This window comes from Neomonachus schauinslandi, chromosome 3 (genome assembly GCF_002201575.2).
Source record: "Neomonachus schauinslandi chromosome 3, ASM220157v2, whole genome shotgun sequence".
NCBI lineage: Eukaryota > Metazoa > Chordata > Mammalia > Carnivora > Phocidae > Neomonachus > Neomonachus schauinslandi.
This window is the reverse complement of record NC_058405.1, coordinates 147862230-147890095: the sequence shown is the minus strand read 5'-3', so window position 1 is coordinate 147890095 and position 27866 is coordinate 147862230. Positions and strand designations below refer to the sequence as shown.

Sequence of the window (27866 nt, the reverse complement as noted above, 5' to 3'; positions counted from 1 at the left end):
GCAAATATTTTGAACACTTGAATTTAGCCTCTGACCTCTGACACCAAGAAAAAAAAAAATATATATATATATATATATATAATTAGATTAAAAAACACTGTTTATTTTAATTTGTTTATAAATCATTACCCTTAAAAACACTTTCCTACCTACAAAATTTTTGCAATTAGCAGCATAAAGATTGCTTATTAGATAAACATTTATTCTGGAAAAAACTTGAAAAACAATTATCAAGTGAACATGCATTTTTAAACTATACTGCATACTTACTGTAAATCACACTCCTTTATTAACAGAGTACATTTCCAAATATAAAATGACATAGGAACTGCAAATAGAGTCTCTCCAAAATGTATGAGAACTAGCCACTGTTTAAAAGCATTTCATTTCAAATACCTCTACATTTTACCTGGTCATAATGTAATTTAACCCTTTTGGTTTGGGATCTGAGTTGACCCAATAAAGAACCTTCTAGACATAAAGACACATTAAGCATAAATACCATTATTCTTCTATAAAAAATACTGATTGTAGTGAAGCTGGACTCATGCCGAGTTTGCAATATTTTGAACATTTAAAGAGAATCTTAAATGTGGTTCATAAACTGTGAGGCCTTTTTAATCTTCTGTTAGTGCTTAAAAATACTGACCAAACAAGGGCAAGTGTGAATTATTACCTAATGAGCAGTGGAAAGAAATGATTGCCTATTCCACTTTTTTCCCAAATGGGAGAGATATCATCTTGAAAACTTTCAGCATATTTACTTGAAAGCATTGGTAAATTATTTACATGTAAAATGGGTAGATAAACATATTATCCATTTTACTTTCTTCCCCCAGAATACACGCCATCCCACTTAAACTGTTCTTCAATTTAAATACTCAGTAGATTCCACCTGATATGACATTCTCAAAGCAGAAAGATATTTTTTCATGTCTAGGACTTTGCCAGGCACAATCAAAGGCCTAACCCTCTTCTAAAATAACTGGATGATCTCTAAACTAAAGTTAGAGAAGGGTTATTTCCGAAAAAAACTGTGAGAATAACTACAGAGAATAACAATGAATTGTGTAAAAAAAAAAAAAAGTAGTGGTTTATTAGATTTTCTTAATGAGATAAAGATGAGAATTTTGTTGAAGGAATTTTTCACATCTTAATTAATATCTCAGTGAGAACAATGTCTTCTGGGATGGGGTGGACTTAGAAAAACATGCTAAGATATGTGGCATCTTACAGAAAATTTTCTCAGGAAACGTGATTATGAGTATGGAGTTGCTGATTTAATGTCTCTTCTGCTCTCTTGGTCTCACCAGTTCCCCATGTCTGCTCAGGGACAAAGCCACATACTCTGGGATTGGGGCATTAGGACATCTTTAACATACGGTGTCACTGCAAAATTCTGCTTGGAATCAATCCTAATTCTACACTTTCCACTGGTGGATGTGATCTCCTTTTAGAGCTAGTTGGTACGCCATTCCTAGTTTCTGGGTCAGGGCATGAGTTCACATTGTCCAAGCAAAGTAAAGGCAAGCTACTGAATGTCAACACATAGGGAACACTGCCATTTTTTGTTGTTGTTGAGCATGAGAAATTATGGACGAATAGGAAGAATGTGCCACATTCAGAAAAATAATTGTGGATTCATATTTGTTTTTAAATACGTTTCCCTGATCTGGTGATATTTATTCATCTTTAACAGGACAAAGCTATTACCTGCCACAAAGCTATTCATGCTTTGAATATGCATCCATCTACTGATGACTTAAGACAGGATCGATACACTAGACATTGCTTTGGAGGGCTTTCCCTACCTTGAGTTTCCTGACAGCATCTCTCACAACTTCTGTTCCTTTAGGCTGCTCCACTTCCGTACTGCCAAGAAACTGAAAATGGCAATTTGTCAGATACAGCCTTCACCACACCGTACATCATCAAATCATTTTGAACTGTAACATGGCATAACAGTATACAAACTCAAAAATAGGGGTGCCCGGGTGGCTCAGTTGGTTAAGCGTCCACCTTTGGCTTCATGATCCCAGGGTCCTGGGATGGAGTCCTGCGTCAGGCTCCGTGCTCGTGCTCAGTGGGGAGCCTGCTTCTCCCTCTCCGACTGCCCCTAACCCTCTCCCACCTTGTGATCACTCCCCTTCTCTCTCTCAAATAAATAAAATCTTTAAAACAACAACAACAACAGAATACACATGGTATAGTAGTAATGCAAACCCAAATCCTAATTAAGCAGAAGATTTATTAATTTATATTATTTTATATGAGAATGTAAATATATTACTTAACCACATACAATTCCTATTATTCAAAGATTTTTTAAAAAACTTTTTTCCTAAATATCGTTATTTATTTATTTATTTATTTATTTATTTATATTCATTTTTAAAGATTTTATTTACTCATCTGAGAGAGAGAGAGAGAGAGAGCACATGCATGAGTGGGTGGGAGGGGCAGAGGGAGAGGGAGAAGCAGGCTTATCCACTGAGCAGGGAGCCTGACAGGGGCTCTATCTCAAGATCCCAGGATCATGACCTGAGCCGAAGGCAGACGCTTAACCGACTGAGCCACTCAGGCACCCCCTAAATATTTTATTTTAAGATTTTTACGGGAAAGAAAACTAAAGCTACTTTCATTACGTTAGAAGAAAAGGAATAAAGTTGACTTAAAAATTTAAGATTTAAATGTATTAATAATATATAAATTATTAATTTATCTGTAAATTCAAAGCATATAAGTGTTTTTTATTTGTTACTTGATTTAAATGTCATGGTATATTTTAAGATATTAATATGATTTAATACAGTTCATAATTTCAAATAAGCATTTTCTTTGTTTTCCAATTATGACACTCTTGTAAGTACATAACCTTTTAAAATACAAACTTTTTAAAAACTAATTACTCCATCTAAGAGCTATAAGCTAAACTACATTTAAAAATAAAACACGGATCTACGACTTTACTAAATTTTAAAATATCCCTGAAGGTTTTTAGCTAATACCTGACCTATCTACCCCACCCCCAAAAGAGAAAAAGTTTCGTAATAATTACCATGTTGTAATAGACCCTCTACCCTGGAGAGAGATAAGACCTCCTAAACAGAAGACCAATCTCATGAAACATGTAAGACTAATTAGAATTGAAGTATGGATATTTTATTCTATAAAATATTTTCTATATAATAATAGCCAATAATCATTAAATGCAATAAGTGTATATGATTTCCCAGACTTTGTCCACATAGTACCAATTATAACACCAGAATGAGTTAAAAATTCATCACTCCTTATATAAATACACGTGTGTGTGTGTGTGTGTGTATGCACTTTATATGAAGTAAATAAGAATTTTTTTATGTTAAAATCACAGAATGGAAAGGAGCAAAATAGTAATGTCAGAGTATCTTCTTATATCACATTTTATTCCTTCCTTCATTCTTGGAAAAATAACAATAATAACGACTAAGGAAATCAGAGTTTTGTTTTTTCAGAATGGGCTCTCTCTATTACCAGTGTGAGAATTACCCCGGGAACAGGTTAAAATATAACAACGCAGATGCCCTGGTCTAAAAAATCAGCACCTCCAAGGTAGGGTTAAGGGAATTATATTTCTAAAAGCATCACAGATGATTCCTTGTACGGCAGTCTAAGAAACAGAGTAAGAAAACAGTAACAAGTCAGGGGATAGAGGGGGCAGGTACAAAAAGTGACCTGAAAACACAGGTGCTAACTGCTGGTCCGCTTTCTCGTGAGCTCATGGAGGAGAGAGAGTGAGGCTCAGAAGCATTAGTGTAAAAAAAGTTTCAGTTCTCAGATTCTGTAAGATACAACAGTTCCTTTTTCTTATGTACTCAAACTATCCCAAACAACCCTACGACGGCCTACAGACGGTATCATCGGGCACTTTGGTTTGCCCAGGCATGACCTCAAGTTGGTAACCAGGCCTTCAAAAAAGACCAAAATAAATGGAGAAATTCTCAGCTTAAAAGGAATTGAAACCCTGCTTCTAAGATGTGGGACACAGTCGGGCGCCTGGGTGGCTCAGTCGTTGAGCGTTTGCCTTAGGCTCAGGTCATGATCCCAGGGTCCTGGGATCGAGTCCCACATCGGGTTCCCTGCTCGGCGGGAAGCCTGCTTCTCCCTCTCCCACTCCCCCTGCTTGTGTTCCTGCTCTCGCTGTCTCTCTCTCTCTCTGTCAAATGGATAAATAAAATCTTTAAAAAAAAAAAAAAAAGATGTGGGACACAGTCAAATCTATTCTTGACACCAATGGACCTGTCACATTGCTTCCGTTTCAGATCAGTGTATTCAACCTTGGCTGCGTGAAAAAAATCACACAGGGGCTTTCCACAGACCAGTGCCTACGAGTCTGATTTAATTGGTCTGGGGCAAAGCCAGGGCATCTGTGCATTTGAAAGCTCCCCAGGAGACTTTAATGTGTCACCAGGTTTGAAAAGCACTGTTTTAGATCCTCCAGAAGGGATAAAGGGTTCAAGGTGACAGGAGGAGAGTTAACACAATAGTAGCTATTTAGTTCTGAGTTAATCCATGGGGTAAACTCCTGTTCTCCTGCTCCCTGAATTTATCATATCACTGAGAGATTCTCCATTAGTGAGTGGTCTAGAGTTCGCAGAAACAGGGAAACAAAAGTAAACTCTTTATTGGTAAGTGATTCTTGAACTAGAAGGAAGTGTGTGATGTGTCAGTAACAGACTGTAAGAGTTACTAGAAATATTTATGGAAGAATATTCATTTTTCAGCAGAAATGCCATGAGTCATAAGTATTATATGTAAATAGGCCCACATGAGAAAATTATGTAAGAACTCCAAGTACATTCTAAATGAATTAACCTCTTGCAGTGCTCCAGGAACCTTTTAATATATTTTTTTTTAACAGTGGCTTTAATTAAATCATCTGAAGAATGAAACACAGAGAGAAGCCTTGAATGATGGTAGGAATTAAACTGTGCAGACATCTAATATGGAGCTTGCCACTTAACCCAATTATTCTATGTAGTGTTAGATAACGTAAATGGAAATCATTTTAAAAACGAAAAGTGTATCATTCGTTAAAATATTTCCTGTACTTTTTAAATTATAGAAGTCATCATGCTACTTACTCAGGTTAAATAAATCATATTTATATGCATTCCCTATGTCTATATAAGATATTTATAAAACCCTTAAATATGATGCAGCATGCTGGAATAAATTCTAGGCTTGGAATCTGAAGATGTCAGAAAAGTCACTTAATGTCTGATTTATTTGACTTTTGAAAAATCAGGATAGTGATATTGCTCTTCTCTCCTTATAAAATTTTTCTGAAGATCAGTTACAATGCGATTTAAAAAAAAACACAACTCTGTAAACTATAAAGTGCTTTATAATTCTGAGGGATTCCTTCTTTTTAATGACTATATGGGGAAGACACCAGAATTTAGTGGATACTGTTGGTACCTGCTCAGCTCTCCTTTGATAGATCCACATTATCAGCACTAGGAACCATCCTCTAGCTTCTGCACACTTTGCTGTTAAGAGCTCACAGTCCAGATCTTCAGAGGATTCCCTCTGAGCAATGAAGCCACTTTGTCAATACTGAGCTAGAAATGCCTGGGAGTTTTTTGCTCCCCCCGCCCCACATTACCACATTTTTTAGCTAATGACTAGTATGAAGTACAAAGGCCCAGCTCCTCTGCTTGGACATAGGGTAAACTCTGTGATGTAATGATATCATGCTGAGCTTCCCTCAGAATCAGACTGAGGTTGGGGCTTCACTTGATGCTGTACTCGTCCTTGATTTCTTCTCCTTGTCTGCCCTGCTTTTCCACACTCTTACTTTGCTCCTGGGAGCTCTCGCTTAAAATTACTTGCACCCAAATCTTTGTCTTAGGATCTCATTCCGGGAGGAACTGACCTGTTAAGACACTATTAAACACTTAATGGCTTACATTTAGGAACATACAGTAGAGCATACAAACTCAAAAATAGGGGTGCCTGGGTGGCTCAGTTGGTTAAGCGACTGCCTTCGGCTCAGGTTATGATCCTGGGGTCCTGGGATCAAGCCCCGCATCAGGCTCCCTGCTCTGCGGGAGGCCTGCTTCTCCCCCTGCTTGTGTTACCTCTCTCGCTGTCAATTAAATAAATAAAATCTTAAACAAAAAAAACAAACTCAGAAATAATAAATGCTCTTGTTATAAGTGCTATGAAAAGGCTTGTATGCAAATTGAGGATTTCATCTTTTTCTACTCTGCCTGGTGCCTGAAGCATAAAAGAAAAAATGGAACTCAAAATCAAGCCATGGCCAAGAGATTAATCCATCCCATACCAACTGAGTTGTTAACTAGCTGGAGGAGTTGAGTTCCAGAATCACGGGGCCCCAAGCAGCTGCCATGGTTCAGAGGGAGGTGAAAGAGAATAATGCTGCCAATAGGAAGAAGGTAAGTGTTCCAGGAAATGCCAAAGGGAATCAGAAAATTTTGATCATTAATATTACTAATTAGGGTTGTCAGATTAGCAAATATAATTATAGATCCTGCTGTTGGTGGGAATATGGTACAGCAGCTCTAGACAATAGTTTGGTAGTTTCTTTTAGAATTAAACATGCACTTATCGTAGGATACAACATCTGCACTTTGGGGTACTTATCCCAAATAAATGAAAATTTATGTTCATGTAAATATTCTGTGCACTGATGTTCAAAGTAATCTGTTTGTAATAGCCAAACACTGGAAACAACCCAAATGTCCTTCAGTGAATTAACAGTTAAATTGTGATACATTTATACCAGGGAATACTACTCAGCAATAAAAACCAGTGAATTATGGATACAACAACTTGCATAGATCTCAAGGGAATTAAGCTGAATGGAAAAAAAAAATCAATCTCAAAAAGTTTTTTTCTGTTAGGTATTTACCTAAGTGAAAAATACAGGGGTTTTTTTTGTTTGTTTGTTTGGGGGTTTTTTTGTTGTTTTTTTTTTTAGCATTCTCTCCAAAAAATGGGACATTGGCATGTTTAACATTTTAAACTGAGTAAAAATAATCGCTTTTATGATTTAGCAACTTTATGTTTTAGCTCCTCCATGTGGCAGGAAAAAGCAATGATGAAAAGAGAGCATAATGTATCAGACTGTTTTTGCTTTATACATGTAGATTCAGAGTATCATTTTTCAGTGTGGCAAAGAGCAAAAGAAAGGTTATGTGTTCTGTTGCGAGTGGTAATGATTGGTGGCATTTCTTCTCACTTTAAATATTTAAAATTTCATCAATTATTTTTCTCCATAGTCACAAACAGGCAACATTCATTTCAGTACACACTTTTTTTTAAGAAAGATCAGGAATTAGACCTTACATAAGTACAAGTACCTGTCTTTCACAATTGTGTGCCTATGCTTTGAAATGCTACAACAAAATGTTTCCATTTTATTATGAATAAACATTGATATTTTAATAGTAATGCACATTCACTGTTGGGAATTTAGAAACTACAGAAAAATGTACCAGTGAAAATAAGCATCAGCTTTTATCTCATAACCAAGAGGTAGCTATTCTTTGAAAATATTATCTTTTAAATTCATGTTACAATAAAAGTAATCAGCCAATGACAATATTGGACAAACTTATGAAAACAAACAAAACCTCTTAAATTTCTAATTTCTGATCTATTTATTTACTGGGCATTATTGTGTGTGCATGTGTATTTAAATTTTTACTACCAGCCAAATTGTTAAGAGTTGAGATTAAAACATTAAATATGACTCCTAAGCAATATGGACAGATAAGAAAGACATAAAAGACAAAAAGGGCATTTAGAATATATTAGACTGTAGGAAGTCAGATGACCTAAAAATCTTTTCTGTATTCTTAGTCTATATATTGAAAGGTATGCCAACATGCCATGTATCTTCCACAAACTATAAAATATCTTTGCAAAATCTTCTATAAAAGCTTTGACAAATACAGAGAAAATTTTTGATAGTATAAAGCTAATTATATACTCATACTAAGCTTATTATATACATATAGCCTATGCATCTCTCTGCTCAATGCATTTGAATACTCAGCAGATGCACTCTCAACAGGTATTTTAGAAGCTATAGTCTGTTAAAATTAAAACCAAAAATGTCATCAAATACATAGACTTCTCAAATTAAAATGCTATTAAGATATTTCACTTCCACAACTAATTTTTAATTAATTAAAATGATACAGACTTCTCTTTTAAACTAATCTCAAGTAATGCCTGTATTGTTTCTTCCAGTTCATTCATTGTATTCCATCATACCTACAATAAGCATTTTGCAAAAATGTGTGAAAGTTTGAGGATTCCATCTTCATTTTCGGAGACTGATATTTTTTCACATGAAAAGCTGCGCAGTTTTATGACTTGCTTCTTTGCCAGTAGAGAGCAGTGTTGCACATCACATGGGTTCATTTATAATACCAGCTTTACTTGCTTCCTCAAATGTCTTTAAGATCACTCTATGAATAAAGTAGGGTTTTTTAAAATGCCAGATAAATAACAATTAAAATAATTAAAGAGTTATAAGTTTAATTGCTATGAAATCTGACACTATTTAACATATGAAAGAGCTAGTTTATGACAGAAATATATGAAATACGCTTATGTCAAATCCAAAATATGCCAATTTTATGTAGATAAGATGTTCTTTATATAAATACTTTAAAATATTAAGGGAAAATAATTTCTACCTTTCACAACATAAAAGATTTATCTAATGTTAGGGTTAATAAATAATTGGCAGATAATGACCAATGGATATTCTAAATACAGAATAAAATAAATGGGCATGTCTTTATCTTTATAACCAAGGTTGCAGAGCCTCAAATAGAATAGGGCTAATTTTCTTGGCATTAACTTCACTGCAAATGTGTAAAAAAAAAAAAAAAATGTACTTAAACCTTCTAGCTACTCAACTGCACCCAGGAGATAAGCCATATAGGAGTAAACCAATTTAATTTTATAGTCTTTATTTGGCTGACTTGCCATGTCACCATGCCAAGCAATGCAGGAAAAAAAACATTTTTAAAAGGCACATCAAAACATTCAACTGCTAACAAAGGGTCAGAATCAATCAGATTTGAACCTATTACTTAATCACCAAAACCATAATCCTGAAAAAAAAAAATTAAAATAGATCCACCAAAAAGAAAGGTTATACTTTAAACTAAATACTCTGAAGGTTATTCTTTAAAGGAGGACCAGGAAACTTTGATGGAGAATAAAAAAAATATATTGAGCTCAGCATTTAAAAACTCTACATTTTATATTTGATTTGATATTGGGTTTCTCATTTTATGATGGCAACTTTTATTAAATTATTTCTGTTCCTCTTTTACATGGATATTGAGTGTATCATTTTCATAGGCTCTTGCTTTTAAAATGAGAGTTCTGAGTTTAAGCCAAAACAAACCTACTGGCTACCACAAGAAAGTATGGTGTTCAAGGGTCTCCCAAACTGAGCTCTGCATCCCATGGGCACAATAAGCTGCATCAAGTTTTTGTCCTGTCCCAGAGGCACCTCCTCAGTCAGACTTCCTTCACATCTGAGAAGTGAGACAGGCAAAGTGAAGTCAGGGCATTCACTTGTATTGTTATAAATAGTATTACAAAAATAAACCAATCTATACAGAGAACCAAAACCATGGGCTTTGGAGACAGACGGACTTCACAATCCACCTTCTTATTAGAGAACCACTCTAATGGGGACTGTGGACTGTGTGGTTATGGGCTGTGGAGATACTCTCATCCAACTCCCATTATTTTAGGGATGCGAAACTGAGGACCAGGAAGTTGAAGTGTCTTCTCAAGGTCAGGAAGCTTGTTAGTAGCAGAGATAGGGCTAGGATTCCAGCCTTCCTAATTTTCAGACACATGCTCTTTACTTACCTTAAATAAAACAGAAACACAATGAAAGATAATATAGTACACTGGGCATATATTACTCATTTATGCCACATCCATTTTGCTAATTAAAATTTATATTGTATGTTCTTTCTACTGTGAAATATGCTTAAAATCTAAAGGTGTTAAAAGAATATTTGGTTGGCTTTACAGTGAGGTAACCTGAATTTCCAAATACCATTTATTTACTGAGACTCTCAGAGACTCAATTTCATCATTCATAAAATGGGGATAAATTCATAGTGTTTGTGTAAGAATTAAATGAGAAAATGCAACCAGTGACTGAAACAGAGTGAATATTCACTGAATTTAGGCTTAGAAATTAAATTAAGATAACAAAATGGCCACAACAAGCAAATAGTCAACCCACCCACAGTGGCTGTGAAGTAAGGAAGAAAAAAACCTATTTTAAGCCACCAGTATTTGGATTTTGGCTCTTCAAGCTGCTACAATTCTTACCAGCACATAAGCAGGTATATCGGTTTGTCTCTAAATTTTATTGGTTATTTTCAAACATTTATTCTTCCTAATTCTCACTGTAATTTAATTGTAATTCTCATTGCAATCTAATCAATTATATAAAACTTGAGACAAGTGAGATTTTTAGAATATCTATACATGATATGCCTGTTTGTGGATGCTTTATCTGTTTTCAGGAAGGCTTAGTATTTTTCTTCCTATTTGCTTTATACTTTGGGGTTTAAATAAGGTTTTTAAAATTCTATTTACCACAAGTTATTGCTACTATAGGAAATACCCTGTATCCAGTCAGCTTACCAAGCACAGTAGTTTTATTTTTAAAATTTGAGTCTACTGGAATATAATTATCAATAAAGAGAAATACATTTCCTTTTCTTTCCCAATATTGTTACCAGTTACGTCTTTTTCTTTGCTTATAAAACAGTAAGGAATAACAGTGGTAGTTAAGTATTCACTTTTTTTTTTTACGATTTTTTAATTTATTTTTTGACAGAGAGACAGCAAGAGAGGGAACACAAGCAGGGGGAGTGGCAGAGGGAGAAGCAGGCCTCCTGCAGAGCAGGGAGCCCCCAGGATCCTGGGATCATGACCTGAGCTGAAGGCAGATGCTTAACGATTGAGCCACCCAGGCGCCCCTAAGTATTCACTTCTTATTCTTCAATTTCATGGAACTTACTAAAGCTTTTGGCAATATATTATACTGCCTATTATTTTACTTCAGGTTTAAACTTAGACAAAGTAATTGCCTCAAATCTGCTTGTGTTCCTCAACTCTTTCGACAAAGAATATATTTCTCTGGAGAAGCCCCTACTGTTTCAAGAATCTTCACCTCTTTCCTGAGCTAAATTTATCGCTTTCTCTCCCTTTTGGAACAATCATTCTTTAAAACCTCTAGTACCCCTCCTACTTCAGGGAATAGTGTTCCCGGGGCTTTCTCTCTGAGAAACTGTATTATTATTATTATTATTATTATTATTATTATTATTATTATTATTATTATTATTTCTATATCTTAATCCATTTCAAAAATATTTGTTGTACAGCATCTAATTTCAGGTACTGTCCTAGACCAGGAGTATAGCAGCAAACAAAACAGACCAAAATCCCTGACCTACTAATGCTGCTGTAGGCTCTCCCCTTATCCCCAATGACCAGAGAGGGTGCCTGTGTTTTCCCAAAGGTTCTTTCGTTTCACTCTTCCTAGCTAGACCCTCATTATTTGAGTACAATCAAAATAGACTACCACAAGAAATCTGTAAATACGATAACTGTCACAGTAATTCTGGCTCTAAGTGACCAGTTTGTTTTAAAATCTTAAACCATTTTGAAGACCTCATCCCAAGCGGAGCAGAACATCTCCTTCACACTTGAGTATCACAGAAAATGACTGATCACATTAAGAGATTGTACAACTCAAACTGCTGTCCTCATTTCTTTAAAAGGGGAAGAAAATCTACTTTTCAGATCATGATAGGTTGTGCATAGCTCTTCTGCATGAAAAATGAGTGTGGGCTAACAACACTCCTGAAATGCAGATGTATTTATTTCTTTCAACAGACTTACTGTCAATGATTAATATGGCCTGATTAATTTTGTGAGGCACTGCTGCATGCAGAACTTTCATTAGGGTGCTATAAGGGTGCAAGCAAAGAACACTGGGTCCTTGCTCCCCGGGGTTTCCTCTCCTAGAGTTAGAGTCAAATACATGCAAGGAAAGACAAAACAAAAAAACCAAAACCAACAACAGACAGAACTGAGAGATCTGGAACAGATTGACACAAGCTTAACGCCAGTGACTATGAACGTACTGTTCTCATTTCCCTTGGGTCCCCCCAGAAGCACTAATGAGAGGGCACCTTCTTTTATTCAACAGCTGTTTACTGAAGACCTACTATGTGCCGGGCATTGTTCCAGGTTCTTGGATACAGTAAGAAGCAGAAAAGGCAAAGATCTCTGCGGAAGTGGCTTAGTGGAAGCACACTAAAAGGGTTTGAGAGTCGGGAACACAAGGTGTGAATTCTGACTCTACCACCTGACAGGTCTATGAATTAACATCTCCGAGCAGCAGCTTCTTCTTTTTGTAAAATGTAGACAAACATCTCCAGGCTTCTAAGTGGGTTGTGAGCAAAAATTACACGGGTCAAGCGCCGGAAACACAGAGGACAATCAAGAAATACTTGCTTCCATTCAATAAATGCTCCTACGTGATGCACGGGTGTTGATTATTAGGTTCCAGACCCTAGAATAATGTGAGAAAAACAGGATTTGTGACTTGGATTCTTTTCAACAGGGTGAGGATTTTTTTTTTCTAATTTTATAGATTCAACATCATTCTATTAGTAGGGCTTAAAGAGATCTGCTGGGAAACTAGGCACTCTGTCTAAACAAGTGATGGATGGGGAAATGAAGAGGCAGCAAGCATCCAACAAGGGCAGGGTCCTGGCAAGTCCTACAGTGGAGCAGGGGAGGAAGTGGATCATTCTCGTTTGTGTGACCAGCGGGAGTCCAGCTACAGTAAGGAGTCTGCCTTACAATCAGATGCGGATAGGAGGACATACGCTGTTTCGTGGCATTTGTCTATAGCCTCATTCTCTCCTTACTGATTGTAAAAATAAACAGCCATTCTGCTTCCACTACCACAACTCATCCTCGCGCTCTTGTTACTGTTAGGCCAATCCTGTGTACTTCTAACTTCAATAAGATAATTTTGTTTATTTTTTTAAGTCCATGTTTTTTCTCTTTAAAAACAACTTTATTTAGATATTTTTCTTGATACTTGAAATCAATTATCACTAATTAGCACCACTTAGTCTTTAGTGTAATGCTTAAATGGCTTTGCTTGAACTCTGCTATATATTGATTTTATTTGATTTTCCTTGGCCTTTTAAAAAAATCAATCGTCGCATATTCCTGGGCAGCTTTTGAGAGCATTTTTCAGCTGCCCTTTGAAAGTTCTAATCCTGGTATTAACACAGAACTTTATGTCTTTATTGGACTACTTCTAAAAATTTAATAACCTGATTAGTGACTACAATTCCAAATTATATATATAAAGAAACCTTCCCATTACTTACACAGAATTATATTGCAGTATATTACTTTTATCAAAAAGAATTATACATTCCTATTCCCATGATATATTTGATTAATGCATCAAATACTTAAATTTACTATTTTTAGACTGCAGAACTGGTATTTCAGATGAACCTCTACTCCATATGCATTTCATTATTAATATGACTAAAGTTTAAAGTAACCTACTTATTTTTAACAGACTTTTAAGCGTTTTGTGACATGCCACTTCAATTCCTTGCCCATCAGGCTTAATATAAAATACATATACTGACTCAGTCTTATGATTGATGTGTTTCTATTTAAAAGAGATATATGCTATTAAAAGGCACAAATAAGTGAAGTATGGACAAGGACATGATATCATTAGAATCACGACACTTATTTGCCTCTCACTTCAGGGCTAATCAAGTATAAATTTCAATATTACGTATGTCCAGAGAAATTATGGATGCTGCTACAAGTAGGAATTAGGACACAAATGGCATTCTCTCTTTGTTCCAAAATTTACATTCTGTTACCCAGTATTCAAGTTGAAACAGCTGTACCAACCCAGGGAGCCTCACTCTATAAAGCCCCAGTAAACTCCATAATGGAATTTTACTAAAGATTCTGAGAATTACTGCCATTTTAACATGGTTAATTCTTTAGTTGAAGGGAGATAGCCTTTCATACAGCAGAGAGCTTGGGGAAGGACCTTTTCTAAGTCCTTGATGACATCTCATGGAGCGAGAGGGGCTTCAGTCACTAGAATCCCATCTGTCAAGCTCTGCCTTTAGAAATCCTGCCAGCAGTGTGCAGAAAGGAATGCAAAGTGGGTGGATGGTACAAACAAAGGTCAGGAGAAAGGCAAGTAACTCTTAGTCTCTCAACAGTCTTTTTTTTTTTTTAGATTTTATTTATTTATTTGACAGAGAGAGAGAAATACAGCGAGAGAGGGAACACAAGCAGGGGGAGTGGGAGAGGGAGAAGCAGGCTTTCCACCGACCAGGGAGCCCGATGTGGGGCTCGATCCCAGGACCCCAAGATCATGACCTAAGCCGAAGGCAGACGCTTAATGACTGAGCCACCCAGGCGCCCCAATCTCTCAACAATCTTATTAGCTTCTCTGCATAGGTACGTTTGGCTTGCTGCTCTAAGAACCCTTCCTAGAAGAAAGAAGTTCGGGTTTTGGATGGTTCTCCACTTGGACTGAATGTTCAGCTTGTTATCAGGAGAGCAAACTTAGCAACTTACCATATACATGATTTATAAAATACAGTCCTCATGTAAACACTGAAGTCAAAAGGCTTTATTTTCGTTAAGTCATACTGTCCTCAAATATTGGCTATTTACTGAATGACAAGGGCAAACTTTATTCTGCATGGTGATAAAGTGCTTAGGAAGAATCTATGCACTCACGGAGACACTACATCAAAAACTAATGATGTGATGTATGGTGATTAACATAACATAATAAAAAAATAAGATTGTATCTGGGATCTACTATTACTAAGTTGTTTTGGTCAATGTACTTTACATCCCCAAATCAGTTACTCTTTATTAAAAAAAAAGTGGCAGTGATATTTCTATATAAAGTCATTCTGAGGATCGCTTATGATAAGGAGACAATACTGGTTAGCACAGTGATTGTTATTTAATAAATTAATATTCAATAGACTGGTCTCAATCAACTAGGAGAACTAAAACTATTTTATAATAAAAGCCAAAGAGTCTCCTTGAAATTAAATTGTTCCATATGACCCAAGTGTTTTATACAAAATAAGAATAATCAATTAGTTTCTGGCTTTTTCTTCTACTTTGAAATTAGATAAATACAAGTGAAAAGGAAGTGGTATTTGTCATGCTAGTTCCTCCAATGATTTTAATGTTCCATTATAATTCTAGGTATTTAATAAGTGGGAATCTGAAATTAAAAAGGGACTATGAAATGTATATGCATATTAGCAATTACACCCATTACACTATACTTAAAGACAACAGGAAGGGCGTGGATAAATAGGGTAGTATTTATCAAACGTTAGAGATTAAAATTTGTAGGAAACATTGCATTAAAACTTCATTAGGTGCTAAGTATACTGCATATGACCTTTTCCCAGAACCTTCTTTTCTAAATTTAATAAAGTAAAAAATTTTATAAGTTACTATAATTATATTTGCTGTTAAATTAAGTACACTTATGTATACAATGTAGGTGTGTGGTGATCTCATTAATGAGGTCATGCAGCTGGTCAACCATATAGTACAACACAAGTTAGTCTGAGGTCACCTTAGAAGCATACTGGTTCAGTGACTATAAATTGGTTAAAGTCTGAAACCTACCCTGTTAAATGATCCAATTTATGAAGGTCAAGACACAGCATTCGGGACATATTTCATGTAAATGATCTCAATGTCTATAATTTATATATTCTAAGTTTGATATATACATAGATGTATTGATTTGGGGCCAAATATTTAACCTACTGGTTATGATTTTCTGTGTGAATAGAATTGTACACTGCTAATTCCACTGCTGGTCTAGAGTAGCACATCTGCATGCAAGGGGTGAATCAGGTATAGGCCCTATCCAAAGATTTGGCAGGCTATGTCTATTTGTTTGAGAATATTTATTGACAGGGAGATCACTACCTCACAAGAGCATCTGCTCCTATGTGACCATTCTGTAAATTATAATATTCTTCCTCTTATGAAGTTATTTTGGGGACAATGACAACAAAGCAGGAGCTAGAATACTGAAGGAATGGAGAAGTGACCTGAGGATTGTAGATGACTTCAATTAGGAGAAGATAACTGGCACAGTTTGATAACATGAGACTCAAAGCTAGGAGATTATAGGGAGAAAAAAAGAGAAGGCCAATCAATTCACCTGCCAGGCCAGGTGTTCTGGGGTGAGTTGTGTAGTTGTGTGGAGAAAACATCCACCATTTGCAGAAAGTGTTCAAGGATGGGAAGGGCAACTGGATTCAGTGTCTTCAGAACAGAGCTGGTTTTCCTTGGAGAAAGAAACAGCAGGGTTCAGAAGAGAGGTGGAAGACCAAGAGGATTTTGGTGATGATTGATCTTGGGTTCCTAGGGACCCACGCCCAGTTCCTTCTTCAAAAAAAACCCAAAAACCAAAAACCAAACCAAAACAAAAACAAAAAACCCACACCATTTTTTTCACTTCACTGATTTAAGAAATCATTCCACTATTTCCTCAAATGTATTTAAAGTGGCTTATGAAGGGTCATAAAATAAAGGAAGATAAAATAAAATAGAAAAATGAAGCCAACAGAAAATAAAATAAGAATATGGAGTAGAAACGGGTTTTTAGTCAAAAGCGGTGTAATCCTATAAATTTGCTAGAGGTAGATCATAAACTAGGCTACAAGTTCTTTAGCAGCAGCACAAAGAAACACAACTTGTTAACTATCTGATTCACAGTTGACTCTTAGATAAAATAAGTGTTTCATATATACGATGGGACTTTGATATGCAACTGGATTAATATGATTTCACTGGCTGAAATGCTAGACAGTTCATTAAATTTGAAATAACCCACTAGATTTATTTGTTTTATTTTTATAGAAACGATAAATATGAAAACCAGCTTCACAGTTATTATTGACTTTAGTTCAGCCCACCATATACTTTGCTATTTTTAAGTACTTTGGAGAAATACCTATCACTCTCAATCAAAATGGGATAATACTATGTTTGCCTTTATATTCTGTCTCAATAACTTTCTTCATAATTGTTATGTCAACATTTAATTTACTGAACCAGAAATATTTCTTGGGTGTGAAATGCACTTTAAGGCCCCGTAGGGTATATGTAACATTCAGGCAACTCAAACCCGGCTCTAAAAATGATTCTCCTTAGTATAGTTCCCACCTACAGTAGATCCACCAAGCTTTTAAAAGTCCCAATTAGTTTCTTCAGTCAAGTTTTTCAAATTGAGAATATATGAATCATGAATCATGACATCTTATCAGTTTTATTCTTCAGACAGTGCATTCCTTTGAGAGCTGTCCTTATCTCCACATTGTTAATGCTGGAAGTGAAAGTCGTAACATTCTCTTCACTACCCGGTAGTGACAGCTGAATTATTTCTGCTACTTAACTCTCTTAAGAATCGCCGTTAGCATTAGTTTTGAGATACTCCACAGTACAAAATCAAGGGTGGTAATTACCAGGACAAAAAATGTGTTGAGGAAATTATGATAAACATTTTTAAAAGACTTATTAAGACTTTATTTTAATAAGTATTATGTTAACATAAAATTAAATCCAGAGAGTTAGGAATACAGATAAATATGGATTTCTGAGAATTAATGTAAAATGTATATATGTATTACTTAGACTTTATACAATATTGTCAAAATAAACATGATAATAGCATTACTAATTCAGGGCTTCATTACTAATTCAGGGATTCATAAGGCATTAAGCTGGGCAACTGTCCTCTCAGTCGCTTGTAGAAAGGATTCAGTGAATAGTATTATATTCAAAGCTCATGGCAGTTGTGTTCATGTCTAGTTATATTTACATGAAAAGGAGACTTTCTAGGAAAACTCCAATAGAGCACCCCTTAAAAGCATCTTCAAGTTATGCTCTACTAGCATTCTGAAATACTCACAGATTAAATGAAATTCTTGCAGATGGCTAGAAAGCACAGAGAAAGGAACAATTTCTAATACGTATTAGCCTTCTACTATGTGTCACGCACTGTGGAAATTATTTTCAAATATATCTCATTTAAGAGTTATGGAAATATCAGGAAATGTTTTATCAGTTTGTAGATTAAAGGCAGACAATTTTTAACTTTAGTAAGATAATTAATCTCCATTTCTATATAAATTAAAATTATAGACATTACCTTACAGACATAATTAATGATTTCCTCTAGCATATTCATTTAGCACCAATAACAAATATGCAATAGTATCTTTATTAAAACTGAGGGTACGTTCAAGAATGCATTCTGACAAATGTTCTAAAATGTACAGATAATCTTTCCTTAAGAATTGCCTTGCCAGCCATGGGGCAGTCATAATAAATTAAATATCTAATCGAACACCTCCTTCCATGGCCATCAGATGTAGCTCTCTCCTCTCTCTCTCCCTCTTTTCACTGGAACTGGCCCAGTATAGCAATCCATTCCACCCCCCCTCCCCCCAGGATCCTTTCCAACCGAAGCCTCCCACAATTGTTTCTTACCACTAGGGCTTTCTTTTTTTTTTTTTTAAAGATTTATTTATCTATTTGAGAGAGCGAGAATGAGAGAGAGTACATGAGAGGGGGGAGGGTCAGAGGGAGAAGCAGGCTCCCCGCTGAGCAGGGAGCCCGATGCGGGACTCGATCCCGGGACTCCAGGATCATGACCCAAGCCGAAGGCAGTTGCCCAACCAACTGAGCCACCCAAGCGCCACTAGGGCTTTCTTAGGTACCAGAATTCGAATAAAGCATGAGTTGGCTGTCTATGAAATCAGGGCAAATGAGTAACAAATGTACTTTCTGAACAAAGTGAAGTTTATAAGTTGAGGGATAGAAAATAGAAAATATGGCTCTGGGAAACCTGGTACACAAGAGGTGGGGACACAGAAGAGTGTTCAAGGTTGCAAATGGAAGCCTGGGAGAGGAGGAGAAACAGCCTACTGGCAGATATGTGCTGGAAGAAAGCAGTGACAATGGGACACTTGTCCTTTTCTGTTCTGGCAAGCCCAGAGATAAATTGCTAGAAGCTACTTAACAGAAGAGCAGGAGACTACTAAGTGAAAAGACACAGGACCATCTTTTTCTAACAGAACAAAATAAGACACAGAAAGGTCTTTAACTGGAGACATTCTCTACTTACGTAAAGATAAAGAGCTTAAAGTTCTAATACCTGGTGGCATGCTGTAGTGATTAGAACTCATGCTCTAGGGGCGCCTGGGTGGCTCGGTCGTTAAGCGTCTGCCTTCGGCTCAGGTCATGATCCCAGGGTACCGGGATCGAGCCCCGCATCGGGCTCCCTGCTCCGCGGGAAGCCTGCTTCTCCCTCTCCCACTCCCCCTGCTTGTGCTCTCTCTCTCGCTGTGTCTCTCTCTGTCAAATAAATAAATAAAATCTTTAAAAAAAAGAACTCATGCTCTAAAATCCATGCTGTCTGAACTTGAGAACTCTACTGATTATTAACTGTGTAACCCTGGGCAAGGTATTAAATTTCTCTAAACCTTAATCTCCCTATTTGTAAAATGGGGGCCATCATAATAACGGAAGTAGGTAAGTATACCAAAAGGTTAGTAGGGTTATTATTACTGGTAGGTACAATGCGTTGAGCAGTCAGCATATACCAATGACCAGTCACTAACACTTACCCAATCTGATAGAAAATAGCAGTTAAAGGATGTGAATTTAAGAAAAGGGAAGTTGGGAAAACCCGATGTCCCCCTTGAGGGAGTGTGGAAAAGAAAATGGACGAAAACAAGGAATTTCCAAAGCAAACTACTGTATAATTTTGACTCCATCAAATCTTGCTAATCATAGACATTCAGAAAATCTTGATGCTAATAGGTCTCTACTAGGCAAACATCCAAGAACAGTTTAAGAGAAGCATTTCCACTGAGCTTGAAAGGTTACTCCTTATGGTAGCACAGTCAATTTTATTTTAAGATCTTTCTTCCCCAAAGATTTATTTATCCAGGTATCACCAGTATAATAGATTACTCAGATACTGCAGTCTTCTTTTTAGTCTCATAAATCATCACCTTTGAATGATTTTGATGCTTATTAACAACACTGTCACAGCTGGTGTGCAGGAGCAGAGAATTGAAACTAAAGCCACTCAATTTTGCTACTTATTATTAGATTCCTGTAAAGACTGGAAGGGAGGGCGCCTGGGTGGCTCAGTTGGTTAAGTGACTGCCTTCGGCTCAGGTCATGATCCTGGAGTCCCGGGATCGAGTCCCGTATCGGGCTCCCTGCTCAGCGGGGAGTCTGCTTCTCCCTCTGACCCTCCCCCCTCTCATGCTCTCTCTCTCTATCTCATTCTCTCTCTCAGATAAATAAATAAAATCTTTAAAAAAAAAAAGACTGGAAGGGAACATGGTGGACACTATTGATTAAAATAGACTTTATCTGTGTATTTCATTTGTTTTGCTCTTTGTCCCCTCCAATACAAAGAAAATACTCTTATCTTTTCCATGTTTCTCAAGTACAAATGCAGGTTTCTGGGCTCACTCTAGATTAACTAAAAAAAAAAAAAATTAACTTAATCAGAGTAGATGGACAGGGAATCTGCATTTTTAACAAACACACCAGTTTAAGAAAGACTGATCCATTCTAATTAAGCCCAAATAAGATTAATCCTGCATATTCAGTGAAGATGTTTCTTTGGGCCACAAATCATTGTGGTAGCTCTTAATCTGACCAAGGATATGCATGCCCAACTTACTAGAATGTCTATTTGCATTGAGACAGTGCAGAAAGTAAGTGTACAGGTTAAAAAAAAAAAAAAGAATGGGGCAATAAGGTACCAAGGAGCAGTATTTCCATAGATTAAGAGCCCACCACTCTCAAAAGCAGCTTTGTCTTTTTTATATACTTCTATGCAGAAGGTTGCTTTAATGTAAAGTTCAAAATAAAAGTTATGTCATAAAAAAATACATGAGTAACTGGACAATATATTCCCCTACTCTTACTTTTCTGAAAATAGAGATAAGGCAGCTTAGAGAAGAAAAGAAATATAATTCAAATACGTCAGAACCTAAAAGAACATTATCTGCACCGAAGCCCAGGTTTCACTTCTACGTGACATGGTGTGACCTTAAACAAGTAATTTAAGCACTCTGAGGTTGTGCTTATTCCTGTTTGTAAAATATATTAGCTCTGACTACCTCACTGGAATGGAAAGGCACAAACCTAAGGTAGTAACATTTGGCAGAGCCACGGCAGTTTGCAAAGGCATAGAAACCACTATTCTAAATGACATGTGTAATTTTGCAGCTCAGGGGAAATAGCTTTTTGTTTAGGATTACTTTTTAGACACTTTATCATGAAGCAGGATGAGATACACATACAATATAATACTGATAATACCGAGGGCGCCTGGGTGGCACACTCGGTTAAGCCTCCGACTCCTGCTTTCAGCTCAGGTCGTGACCTCAGGGTCATGAGATCGAGCCCCACATTGGGTTCCATGCTCAGTACGCAGTCTGCTTGAGATTCCCCCTCCCTCTGCCTCTGCCCCTCCCTCCTGCTTTCTCTCTCTCAGATAAATAAATAAACCTTTACAAAAATATTAATGATCCGGGCGCCTGGGTGGCTCAGATGGTTAAGCGTCTGCCTTCGGCTCAGGTCACGATCCCAGGCTCCTGGGATCGAGTCCCACATCAGGCTCCTGGCTCAGCGGGGAGCCTGCTTCTCCCTCTCCCTCTGCCTCTCTCCCTGCTCATGCTCTCTCTCTCTCTCTCTCTGTGTCTCAAATGAATAAATAAAATCTTTAAAAAAAATATTAATGATCCTTGCTATTTAGTACTTGAAAGGAACTGGCTGTCACTCAAAAGGAAAAAAATGTAGTTTTATGATTTTTCAGGTTTCAAGAAATTGCTTATTTTTTATTTTTTATTTTTTAAAGATTTTATTTATTTATTTGACAGAGAGAGACACAGCGAGAGCGGGAACACAAGCAGGGGGAGTGGGAGAGGGAGAAGCAGGCCTCCCGCGGAGCAGGGAGCCCGATGCGGGACTCGATCCCAGGACCCTGGGATCATGACCTGAGCCAAAGGCAGACACTTAACGACTGAGCCACCCAGGCACCCAAGAAATTGCTTATTTTAAAGGCACTATGCCAACATGAAAATAGTCAGATTGAGAAGCTGGTACCATTTGTCGTTTGATCTGTTAGATGTAATAAATTCAGAGTTCTTACATGTGAATGCATTTATGTGTGTTTTACACATGCGTGTAAATTATATATATTTGTGTCCACACATGTACACATATAAACTTAACTTCAATTAATTGTTATTTTAGAAGTCAATTAAAATCCTTGGATAAAAGAGAAAATGGAAAAGAAAGAAGGGAGTGTTTCCTTTGAACCCACATGGTGGAAAGAAGCCATAAGGAAACTGGTAAGGCAAACTTCTCCACAGGAAGCCAGCTTTCACCTGGTCTTCTGCAAGTACCTTTGTTAACTGAGAAACACTTTCCTTTGAAGGTGTTGTAACTTGAAAACAGTAGTTTGTTCTAACCTAAGTTCACAGCATGAGACAGATTTCAAAACAATTTTTTTTGTTTGTTTGTTGCCCTATTTATAATAGGTTTCTGACAGGAATTATTAGAACTCTTAAAATATCAAGATCACAGCATTAGTCTTTTAGTTGCTTAGTGCTGAGTGGTCTCAAAATACTGTGCTCTGTATCCTGGGCTTTTAATTATTTCTTGGATATCTCCAAATGAGGTGTTCCTAACTTGATACCTCATTATCCCCTATCTCAAATTCAAGTCTATCACAACATGCCTGTCACTTAGGAATGCAAATGAGGAATTATCCTCATGATTCTTTATCTAGTTTACTTATATATACTTTATACTCCAGCCATATTGAACCCTTAGACTTTGTAAACTGTGCCATTTTCTGGGCTGTCTCTGGGACGATGTGCATGCGTGACTGTAACAGCCACCTCACCGTAATCACTAAAATCACTTCCACTGATTCTTGATCTCCATTAGGAAATCTTTCTTCATCCTTCCCATGGATGATCCTCAGTGTAATTCAAGGTGCCACAGTGTGTAAGCTAGTGAGCCAGCTCTATGTGTATCTCTGGGATATGTAGAAAAATGATATTTATTTTTGGCCAACATAAGAACAAGTTCTTTCAAAGCCAAAATTCCTTCCACCTATGTTGGTGGTTCATAATCTGGAGATGAGTCCTGTGTGGCTAACCAAGGGTCCTAAGAGAGCTGTGCTGGAAGCTTCTTGGGCTCCTGATGCTTTCTCTTGCTGTAACATTTTCACCGCCTTTATTAAAGCCTTACATGAGTAAAGACATGCATGAGACCCAAGGGGTCCTGCGTGTCCTTCCAATCATCCAACGCTGTGTAATCCTTGGATATTCTTCTATAAGACCTGGAGTCTGGCACCTCATACATGCTAAAAAGAAGGAGACTGAACCAGTCCCTAAAAAAACTGTAAAGTAAGCATTCATGTCTTTTGTTGATCAGTTTTCTGAAATTACAAATTTGCTTCTTGGAACTCGATTAAAAGACTATTAATTTATGCCCTAAAATCAAACTCACTATGCATAGAGTTTTACACATCATCTCACCATGAGGTGATTCATGATGAAACTAACACCAAAATCATTTAAATTTGTAATAGTCCATTAACTATTTTTTAACTATGAAGATTTCCATTTTATGTTGGTGGCCACTGAATGAGCTACTGTACTCACTTGGTTAATTAATGCCCTGTTGTTTGGATCATTCACTATAATGTCATGTGTGTTTCCATTCTTTGCAAGTTTTACTACATTGGAAAACATATAGAAGGCTATTACTTATGAAATTTACTAAATAAATGTAAAAAGTAACATTAATTCATTATAAAAGTCTGAGCTAAAGTTCTGCAAGTATCATTTACACAATGCTCATAGATCTGTGCTCTGTACATCTCTACTATAAAATTTTTCTGTCTTATATACTTTTCCAAAAAAAATAGATAATTCATTGAATACCCAATTTCCTACTTTAACTTGCTACTGCCATGCTCACAAGCAAACATACAAAATCATCTGTAAAATTCTAGTTTCTTAAATTATTTAGCTGTTGTTTCCTTACTCTTTCTACACACATTTTAAAAATTAAATTTACTGACATGTTCTCCTGACAATGCCTGAGCATATTCAATCTCACTCATTTTCCCCCAGCAGTTCCTGTAGCATACTATTGAGTCTGAATTTTTGCAAATGAAAATAGCTCTCTGCTTACAAGACTTGCTTTGTTTTTATTCCATCACCTCGGCAAATGTTTGTGTGAGCAAGTCTGGAGCAATACCATTCTAATGAGCAATAAAAACAGACATGTAACCACGTAAGTGGTGTGGTGTGGTAATCCTCAGAAATAAATGCAAACCCTGATGGAGCTAGAGATCTACCTTTAATTATTTAGGATTATAACTGGGGATCAAGTGAAGGCAGATCAAGGCCCTTCAGTGCTTGCTTGCTGCCCAAGATACCATTTCTTACCTGAACCTGCACAGAGTCTGGGATAGAGTGATTTATGCTCTCTGACTCTGAATCTCCTTGAAGTAATTAACCGTTGCTGCCTTGTCCATCACCATTCCTGAGTTATTCTATCACAGATAAAATCTGCCTGAGAGATGGGGTACAGGTAGAGGGGAGGATTGTGCAACTTTGTTCTATGATTTCTTAACACTGAATCTTGGAACAGTGGTATTATCCAAATATGCAAAGAATCAGGGACTAATCTACTAATGAATGTGCTGCCTTCTAAAGACTCCAATCTGTCAGCTGGTTGTTTGAAAGTGGGAAACTTTTTCTTCCCATAATAACAAGGTTATATCAAATCTTTATTAAGTCTAGGTATAACTGAAAGAGAGACACAGGAACACTATCATTTAGGGAGCACCAACCATGTGCCAGGCAATGTACAGATTGTTATTTTGTTTAATTGGCATAAAAGCTTCATAAGGAGAATACTGTTTGCATTTTACAGATATGAAAGCAGTTAAATACCAGGCTTTCCTGGTATTTATGAAAGCAGTTAAATACCAGGGCTGAGGAGTCTGCTCTCCGCTTAGTTCTGAGACTCCAAAGTCCAGTGCTCTTTTGATGACAGCACTCAGCCCTCCCAGATCAAAAAACTGTTGGTTCCATTGTACGAATAATAGCCCTTAGTCACCCCGTATCTATTTCTTTGAGTAAGTGAGTTTGTTGTTGTATTGTGAAGAACAGAGGCCTCATTTTCTGTTCACTTCTCCTCCTAGTGGCCTTCAACAGAGCTGAGGACTTCATTTTCTGGTTGTGAGGCATTAGAGATGTTTGCTGAGACTTAAGTTCGGCCCATACACTATGTTATTAAAATGTAATGATAAAGAATGAAGTCTTGGGCATCTATACAAAAAAAGGAAGACAACTTCAAGGGGAAAGTGAGGTGGATTCAGATATTTACTCAACAAGAAAATGAGAGGAGACTGCACTGGGGACTAGTGCTCTGAGGGAAAGGAAGATTTAAGATGATAGGCAGACATTCTCAAATATGAAATATCTCATGAAATACTGAAGTTACCGAGTCTTTTTTGAAAAACTTTTAGAAGAGGAAAACCAGAATCACATCAAGAGCTCAGAAATAGAAAAGAAATGGTAAAAGGAGTGTTGGTAATCTGAATCCATTTCAATATATAATTAGAACTAAACTACTAGGGGAATTACAGTTTCAGAACAAAATGTAAATGTTGCAAATCCTGGCAAGTAGAATCGAAATGAGCAACAAAATCCAGAGAGTGGAGCATGCTAGGAGGAGGAATGTTAAGTAGGCTATCCGCCTCATCATTCACATATACACTGTCAAAAACTGAAATGTGATGTTCAGGAAAAACATAAGGATGCCAGATATTTAATGACTTTCATAAATGTCTTCCTTTAACGTTAGAGCAATCTTTTAGGAATTAATATCCCTTGTGGCAAAGATACACATTTCTGATACTTAGTAACTCCTTTAATTCACTTCATCTTTTCGACTATTAAATTCAAGTAAAGTTCAATGCTTTTTTTTTTCTTTTTTTTTTATTAATTTTTTTATTCTTATGTTAATCCCCATACATTACATCATTAGTTTTAGATGAAGTGTTCCATGATTCATTCTTTGTGCATAATACCCAGTGCTCCATGCAGAATGTGCCCTCCTCAATACCCACCACCAAGCTAACCCATCCTCCCACCCCCCTCCCCTCTAGAATCCTGTTTGTTTTTCAGAGTCCATCGTCTCTCATGGTTCGTCTACCCCTCCGATTTCCCCCGCTTCATTCTTCCCCTCCCACTACCTTCTTCTTCTTTTTTTTTTCTTAACATATATTGCATTATTTGTTTCAGAGGTACAGATCTGAGAGTCAACAGTCCTGCACAATTCACAGCGCTTACCAGAGCACATACCCTCCCCAGTGTCTATCACCCAGTCACCCCATCCCTCCCACCCCACCCCCCACCCCAGCAACCCTCAGTTTGTTTCCTGAGATTAAGAATTCCTCATATCAGTGAGATCATATGATACATGTCTTTCTCTGTTTGACTTATTTCGCTCAACATAATACCCTCCAGTTCCATCCATGTCGTTGCAAATGGTAAGATCTCATTCCTTTTGATGGCTGCATAATATTCCATTGTATATATATGCGCCACATCTTCTTTATCCATTCATCTGTCGATGGACATCTTGGCTCTTTCCACAGTTTGGCTATTGTGGACATTGCTGCTATAAACATCGGGGTGCACGTACCCCTTCGGATCCCTACTTTTGTATCTTTGGGGTAAATACCCAGTAGTGCAATTGCTGGATCATAGGGTAGCTCTATTTTCAACTTTTTGAGGAACCTCCATACAGTTTTCCAGAGTGGCTGCACCAGCTTGCATTCCCACCAACAGTGTAGGAGGGTTCCCCTTTCTCCGCATCCCCGCCAACATCTGTTGTTTCCTGACTTGTTAATTTTAGCCATTCTGACTAGTGTGAGGTGGTATCTCATTGAAGTTTTGATTTGGATTTCCCTGATGCCGAGCAATATTGAGCACTTTATCATGTGTCTGTTGGCCATTTGGATGTCTTCTTTGGAAAAATGTCTGTTCATGTCTTCTGCCCATTTCTTAATTGGATTCTTTGTTCTTTGGGTGTTGAGTTTGATGAGTTCTTTATAGATTTTGGATACTAGCCCTTTATCTGATATGTCATTTCCAAATATCTTCTCCCATTCTGTCGGTTGTCTTTTGGTTTTGTTGACTGTTTCCTTTGCTTTGCAAAAGCTTTTTATCTTGATGAAGTCCCAATAGTTCATTTTTGCCCTTGCTTCCCTTGCCTTTGCCGATGTTTCTAGGAAGAAGTTGCTTCGGCTGAGGTCGAAGAGGTTGCTGCCTGTGTTCGCCTTTAGAATTTTAATGGACTCCTGTCTCACATTGAGGTCTTTCAACCATTTGGAGTCTATTTTTGTGTGTGGTGTAAGGAAATGGTCCAGTTTCATTCTTCTGCAAGTGGCTATCCAATTTTCCCAACACCATTTGTTGAAGAGACTGTCTTTGTTCCATTGGACATTCTTTCCTGCTTTGTCAAAGATGAGTTGACCATAGAGTTGAGGGTCCATTTCTGGGCTCTCTATTCTGTTCCATTGATCTATGTGTCTGTTTTTGTGCCAG

At 36.9% G+C, this 27866-nt stretch overlaps 1 protein-coding gene across 5 annotated transcripts in view; it reads right to left on the bottom strand.

Annotated features, from left to right (window-relative positions):
* GULP1 (GULP PTB domain containing engulfment adaptor 1) overlaps positions 1 to 27866 on the bottom strand; it is a 109523-nt gene that overhangs the window by 60047 nt on the left and 21610 nt on the right. For 4 of the 5 annotated variants that reach the window (XM_021703073.1, XM_044913358.1, XM_044913359.1 and 1 more), the window contains exon 3: positions 1812 to 1883. The exons of the other annotated variant lie outside the window; for it this stretch is intronic. In XM_021703073.1, the coding sequence (XP_021558748.1) occupies positions 1812 to 1883 (72 nt within the window). The remainder of the gene's footprint in view (positions 1 to 1811; positions 1884 to 27866) is intronic. 5 annotated transcript variants of the gene reach the window in all.